The 6,956-nt window shown below is 49.2% G+C and overlaps 1 protein-coding gene across 1 annotated transcript in view; it reads right to left on the minus strand.

Annotated features, from left to right (window-relative positions):
* PTDSS2 (phosphatidylserine synthase 2) overlaps window positions 1-5,497 on the minus strand; it is a 40,297-nt gene extending 34,800 nt beyond the window's left edge. Inside the window, exon 1 of the mRNA XM_056851169.1 lies at window positions 5,298-5,497. Within this exon, the coding sequence (XP_056707147.1) occupies window positions 5,298-5,497 (200 nt within the window). The remainder of the gene's footprint in view (window positions 1-5,297) is intronic.
* Between the last annotated feature and the right edge of the window lie 1,459 nt (window positions 5,498-6,956).

Genomic DNA, 6,956 nt, shown 5'->3' on the forward strand with positions numbered 1-6,956 from the left:
AAAGGTGTGGAGAGGACTTCCTGCTGGAAAGGTTATAGCTGCCCAAGGAAGGGAAGAGGGTGAACTTCCTTTCCCCCTGCATGGGCCAACACAGCAGAAGGTGGGAAGGTGGAACCAGCAAGGGCAAAGTCTCACAAAAGCGCTTTGCATGTTACTATAGTAACCCACTGCACAATATAATAAGCTAAAAATAAGGCCAAATTAGAAAATACAGAAGGAGAAAAGGCAACAGATTCATTCAAGTCACACTTGCCATAATGCATTCAGTATAATGTGCTATACAGGCAAAAATATCAGTATCCAGCTGATCAGGTACCATCTCTGCTCTGCAAATGTTACTGGAAGAGACAAAGATGGCTTTGCCTTCCAACTGTACATCAGGACAGTGCGTTAGTTGTGAAAAAATAGTAGTTCACAATACTGCAAAACTCATCTGGATAGTCATATTAAACCTGTAACAGCAAAACACACAAAAATGATGCAGCACTAGTAGAAGCCAACACCAACAAATGCAGAATGTTAAACTGAGGTCTCCTCAATTCATTCTTTTTACTGAAGAGAAACAACCTAATAATATCCTGCCACCATTGTTTTTCCTGTGCCTGAACAACTTCAAACAGGCTCCATGTATCTCCCACAACGATGCTGCGATACAAATAATTAATACAGAAGATGGGCAGAAACTGAGCATGAGCCAGAGGAGTAGGAAAAAACTTGGAGCCCATTCAGAAAACGTTAAGCACTTGGAGAAATGCAAACCCTACCTCCAGAATAGGAAATTATTCCCCTCCCCCTTGCCCAATTCTATGAAAGATGCTTTTCAATCATCTCAGCCAGGCTACTGCTCCTGATTAGAGGTTGCAGTGGGGCAGGGGAGGATTTAATGCTCTTCCCTTTTTAGCTCTCCCCCCCCCCAACAGTGTTTCACTAAACAAATTCCCCTCCACCACATTTTGCCTGAAAAGGGGAGGGGAGTAAATACAGTATAGGCACCTGTCTTTTTCCTACTCAGGTTTAAAGCAGCCTAACAGCCTTTCTTTCCCAAGGTTATGGCCCCTAAACTTCTCCCCCTCCCATGCAGGTAAAAAGTTGTGTCAGGGAACGCAGGGAAACAGGCTATTGGTCATAACCTCACAAGGGTAACAGAGATTTAGGAAACATGCCAGTTTAGGATAGATGCCGAGTTCATTGCCTCCCTAACAGGAGGAGCATCAGCAAGGGGAGATCCACCCGGTCCTAACTAGATAGTGTGTGTGTTTGTAACAGCCCTCAAGTCGCTTCCAACTTTTAATGCCTGTTAAAAATTCACCGGATTTTTTGGCGTTCTCCAACTTCCCTCCTGACTCCCAGCCCCATGCCCTTCCCTGGTGTGCCCAGAGACAATAAGCCTGATGGCAGGAACTGCCTCTTTACCTTGTCCACAGCACCTAGCTATGGTCTGAATAATAATAAACGTTGTTATGTTCTAAATTTTTACTGGCGTAATGCCGCAATAAATGTTTCTGTCTGTTCTGTTCTACGAACCAGACCCTTGGTCTATCAAAGTCAGTATTCACATCACCGACTCGCCTAGTCCCTTTAACTGGAGATGCCAGGGATTGAACCTGGGACCCTTCTGCATGCCAAGCAGAGGCTCTACCACTGAGCCACAGCCCCTCCCCAAACACATGACGCTGCCTTATACCGAATCAGACCCTCAGTTCATACAAGTCTGTATTGTCTACACAGACCGGCTGCGGCTCTCCAGGGTCTCAGGCAGAGGTCTTTCCCATCACCTACTTGCCTAGTCCCTTTAACTGATGATGCCGGGATTGAACCTGGGACCCTTCTGCATACCAAGCTGAGGCTCTACCACTGAGCCACAGCCCCCTCCCCAAACACATGAAGCTGCCTTATACTGAATCAGACCCTCGGTCCATCAAAGTCAGTATTATCTACTCAGACTGGCAGCGGCTCTCCAGGGTCTCAGGCAGAGGTCTTTCCCATCACCTACTTGCCTAGTCCCTTTAACTGATGATGCCGGGATTGAACCTGGGACCCTTCTGCATACCAAGCTGAGGCTCTACCACTGAGCCACAGCCCCCTCCCCAAACACATGAAGCTGCCTTATACTGAATCAGACCCTCGGTCCATCAAAGTCAGTATTATCTACTCAGACTGGCAGCGGCTCTCCAGGGTCTCAGGCAGAGGTCTTTCCCATCACCTACTTGCCTAGTCCCTTTAACTGAAGATGCCGGGGATCGAACCTAGGACCCTTCTGCATGCCAAGCAGAGGCTCTACCACTGAGCCACAGCCCCCTCCCCAAACACATGAAGCTGCCTTATACTGAATCAGACCCTTGGTCCATCAAAGTCAGTATTGTCTACTCAGACCAGCAGCGGCTCTCCAGGGTCTCAGGCAGAGGTCTTTCCCATCACCTACTTGCCTAGTCCCTTTAACTGATGATGCCGGGATTGAACCTGGGACCCTTCTGCATACCAAGCTGAGGCTCTACCACTGAGCCACAGCCCCCTCCCCAAACACATGAAGCTGCCTTATACTGAATTAGACCCTCGGTCCATCAAAGTCAGTATTATCTACTCAGACTGGCAGCGGCTCTCCAGGGTCTCAGGCAGAGGTCTTTCCCATCACCTACTTGCCTAGTCCCTTTAACTGATGATGCCGGGATTCAACCTGGGACCCTTCTGCATGCCAAGCAGAGGCTCTACCACTGAGCCACAGCCCCCTCCCCAAACACATGAAGCTGCCTTATACTGAATCAGACCCTTGGTCCATCAAAGTCAGTATTGTCTACTCAGACCAGCAGCGGCTCTCCAGGGTCTCAGGCAGAGGTCTTTCCCATCACCTACTTGCCTAGTCCCTTTAATTGAAGATGCCGGGGATTGAACCTGGGACCCTTCTGCAGGACAAGCAGAGGCTCTACCACTGAGCCACGGGCCTCTCCCCAGGATATCGATTCCGGGGCCGCCAGTTATTATCGCTCTGTTGATGAAAGGGGAGCAGAGAAAGGTTGCCAACCATTGAAGGACTGATGAAGAATTAATAATTAAGAATTTGAAACGGCCGTATCCTCATGGTGAACTTGGCTTCTTCTATACAAGACTACATGGAAAAATTGCCTGATGATGATGGATGTACTTTTTTAAAAATTCTTTTTGAATTTCCTCTATATACAAATGTGTTACCTGTATGGTACCCCTTGTTGTCACATTGTAGGTCTCATATGTATGTTTGTTGTGTATATATATATGTATTAACATAGTTCTGTTTAGTTAAGTAGCACAGATAAATCTATTTTTGCACTATATATGTTTTTCGCTCTTGTACTGACTTCCTAATCTTCCTGTAGTACAGTGGTGTCTATTTTTCTTCCAACCTCCAGGTAGTAGCCGGAGATCTCCTGCCATTACAACTGATCTCCAGCCAATAAGAGACCGGTTCCCCTGGAGAAAAATAGCCACTTTGGCCATTGGGCTCTATGGCATTGAAGTCCCACCCCTCCCCAGGCCCCGCCCCCAAAACCTCCCGCCGGGGGCGAAGTGGGGCCCGGCAACCCAAGTGTGAGGTTCTCCAGCCAACCTCGGCAATCCCAAAAAGTCACTCGCTCAGACAGGCAGGTCTAAAGCAGGTAAATGTTTATTCAGGAGCCACAGGATACAGCATAAGCAATCCACAAGTTCAAAGCTGCTAATGGCAACCAAACTACAAAGCATAACTTTAAGCATGGAGTCATCCCAGGTGCAAAGCTAAGCGGCCTGGGAATTACGAGATAACAGTGCCTGGTAGGAAGCAGGGAGCGAGCAAGCCATAATACAGAAGTTGCCTGCTAGAGACTCAAGGTCAGAACTGGGGGCGGGGGAGGGAAAGGAGGGACAACAGCCTGAACAGAGAATCAAAACCAAAGATTAACATAGGAACAGGAATGGGCCTAACTCCTGACAGCATGACTCCGGACCGTTTGAACACATTAGGGAAGCTGAACACATTAGATACATTGGTTCTTGTAGGTTATCCGGGCTTTGTGACCGTGGTCTTGGTATTTTCTTTCCTGACGTTTCACCAGCAGCTGTGGCAGGCATCTTCAGAGGAGAAACACTGAAGGACGGTGTCTCTCAGTGTCACCTGTGTAGGAAGAGTAATATATAGTCAGAAGGGGGTTGGGTTTGAGCTGAATCATTGTCCTGCAAAAAGTATCAAAGGTAATGTTCTAATCATTGTCCTGTAAGTATCAAGATAACAATCACTTCAGGATACAATGGTTCCATATTAACATACCACATACCATAATATAGAACCATTGTATCCTGAAGTGATCTACAGATCACTTCAGGATACAATGGTTCCATATTAACATACCACACCCTCATTAGCACATTATCTTGATACTTACAGGACAATGATTGGCACATTACCTTTGATACTTTTTGCAGGACAATGATTCAGCTCAAACCTAACCCCCTTCTGACTATACATTTTTCATTTTCATTTCATTAACCTTTATTGGCATACCAAAAGACAGAGATAGAAAACAACAACAATATACCTCCAAAGGGCAATACATATAAGTTACAAGTCGGGTTAATAAAACCTTTCTTGTTCTTTAAGAACTCCTGTAAGAAATTCAGCCACGGTAGCCGTAATTTTAGGATCATGGTCACTCAAAAGAAATTTGCATTTCACTTTATTACTCCTGTATGTCTTGTACTGGAGCAAAGTAGATAGCAGTTTATCCTTCTGACTATATATATTACTCTTCCTACACCCTTGACACTGAGAGACACTGTCCTTCAGTGTTACTCCTCTGAAGATGCCTGCCACAGCTGCGGGCGAAACGTCAGGAAAGAAAACACCAAGGCCACGGTCGCACAGCCCGGATAACCCACAAGAACCAATGAACTCTATGCAAAAGTGTTAACCAGTAGAATTAGTGACTGAAGAAGATGCGGGGAAGTCATAGATAGCAGATAGCAATGAATGCTACAGATAACATATTCTCAGTAATAGCAATGAGCTTTTTTTTTTGTTACAAGTAGTTACAACTGAATGTATTGTTGAGACATGTTTATTTTTGTTGAATTGTAGACAATAATAAAAATAATAAAAATAAATAAATAAATAAATAAAATAAAAATAAAATAAAAAAAGAACCAATGAACTCTGACCGCGAAAGCCTTCGACAACATTAGATACACTTGATACAGAATGGCACGCTTGAACACACACAAGCACGACCCACGGCAAGACCCTGACACCTAGAGCCGAGGCCTCCTCCCCTCCCCTCCCCCTCCCCTCTCACCAGAAGAAAGTGTTGGTCCCGTCGTCGTACACCTCGGACTCGGTGCTGCGGCGAGCCTCGGGGCCGGCCGCCGGGGGGTCTCCGCGGAGCCCGGGGGTCCCCCCCGCGACGGGAGGCGCGCCGCCGTTGGGCTGAGGCGGCTCCTCCAGCGCCGCCTTGCCGGGGCCCCCCGCGTGGCTCCTGCGCTCGCCGCGCCTCATGACGCGAATGAGAGGAAGAGGCGACGAGGCGGGATAAACAAGGGCGCTCAGCCGACTCCCGGCGCGCGCCGCGCGGACCCCTCCGCCAGCCCCATCGGCGAGGCGGCCAAGAGCCGAAGCGCCCTCCGCTCACGCAAGGCGTCTCCTCTCGCCGCTCCGCCCCGTGACCCCACGTAGGACGGGGTGGAAGGGCGGAGCTATGCTCAGGGAAGGCCTGATTCGCTGCGGAGGCGGCGCGCCTGCGCAGTTCAGGGGTGGCCGAAGGGGCGGGGTAAAAAAATAAAAGAGGATTCGCGGCGGAGGCGGCGCGCCTGCGCAGTCCAGAGGTGGCCGAAGGGGCGGGGTAAACAAAAAAAGAGGATTCGGTGAAGAGGCGGCGCGCCTGCGCAGTCCAGAGGTGGCCGAAGGGGCGGGGTAAACAAAAAAAGAGAGGATTCGCTGAGGAGGAGGCGCGCCTGCGCAGTTCAGGGGTGGCCGAAGGGGCGGGGTAAAAAAAAATAAATGAGAGGATTCGCTGCGGAGGCCTGCGCAGTCCAAGGGGTGTCTGAAGGGGCGGGGTAAAAAAATAAAAGAGGATTCGCTGCGAAGGCGGCGCGCCTGCGCAGTCCAGAGGTGGCCGAAGGGGCGGGGTAAACAAAAAAAGAGGATTCGCTGAGGAGGCGGCGCGCCTGCGCAGTTTAGGGGTGGCCGAAGGGGCGGGGTAAAAAAATAAATGAGAGGATTCGCTGCGGAGGCGGTGCGCCTGCGCAGTCCAGGGGTGGCCGAAGGGGCGGGGTCAAAATAAATGAGAGGATCCGCTTCGGAGGCGGCGCGCCTGCGCAGTCCAGGGGTGGCCGAAGGGGCGGGGTAAAAAAATAAATGAGAGGATTCGCTGCGGAGTCGGCGCGCCTGCGCAGTCCAGGGGTGGCCGAAGGGGCGGGGTTAAAAAATAAATGACAGGCGCCGCTTCAACGCGTGGGACCCAAACGCTGCTCTCTTCGTGTCCTTTAAAGTCGGAGCCGACAGTGTCGGTGTCTCGTCGGCTGGATAGCTGATAGAAAATATTTTTGTTAGTCTTTAAGGTGCTACTGGACTCTTGCCCTATTCTTAAGGCTGCAATCCTAATGCACACTCTAGCCATTTATGCATGGGAGGCTTAGCTGCTTTCTAGATGCACACTCCTAATGCACACTCTAGCCATTTATGCATGGGAGGTTTTGCCTTTAGATGCCCGTTTCCCCCATTCTTAAAACTCAAAAAAAATAAGCCCCCCATGCAGAGTTTTGAGCATTCAGACGGGGAAAATGTGCATCTAGAGAGCTGCAAATCCAAGGCAAAGCCTCCCATGCATAAATGGCTAGAGTGTGCATTAGGAGTGTGCATCTAGAAAGCAGCAAAGCCTCCCATGCATAAATGGCTAGAGTGTACATTAGGATTGCAGCCTTAAGAATAGGGCAAGAATCCAGTAGCACCTTAAAGA

The sequence above is a fragment of the Euleptes europaea genome, chromosome 6, assembly GCF_029931775.1.
Source record: "Euleptes europaea isolate rEulEur1 chromosome 6, rEulEur1.hap1, whole genome shotgun sequence".
In the NCBI taxonomy this organism is placed as follows: Eukaryota; Metazoa; Chordata; class Lepidosauria; order Squamata; family Sphaerodactylidae; genus Euleptes; species Euleptes europaea.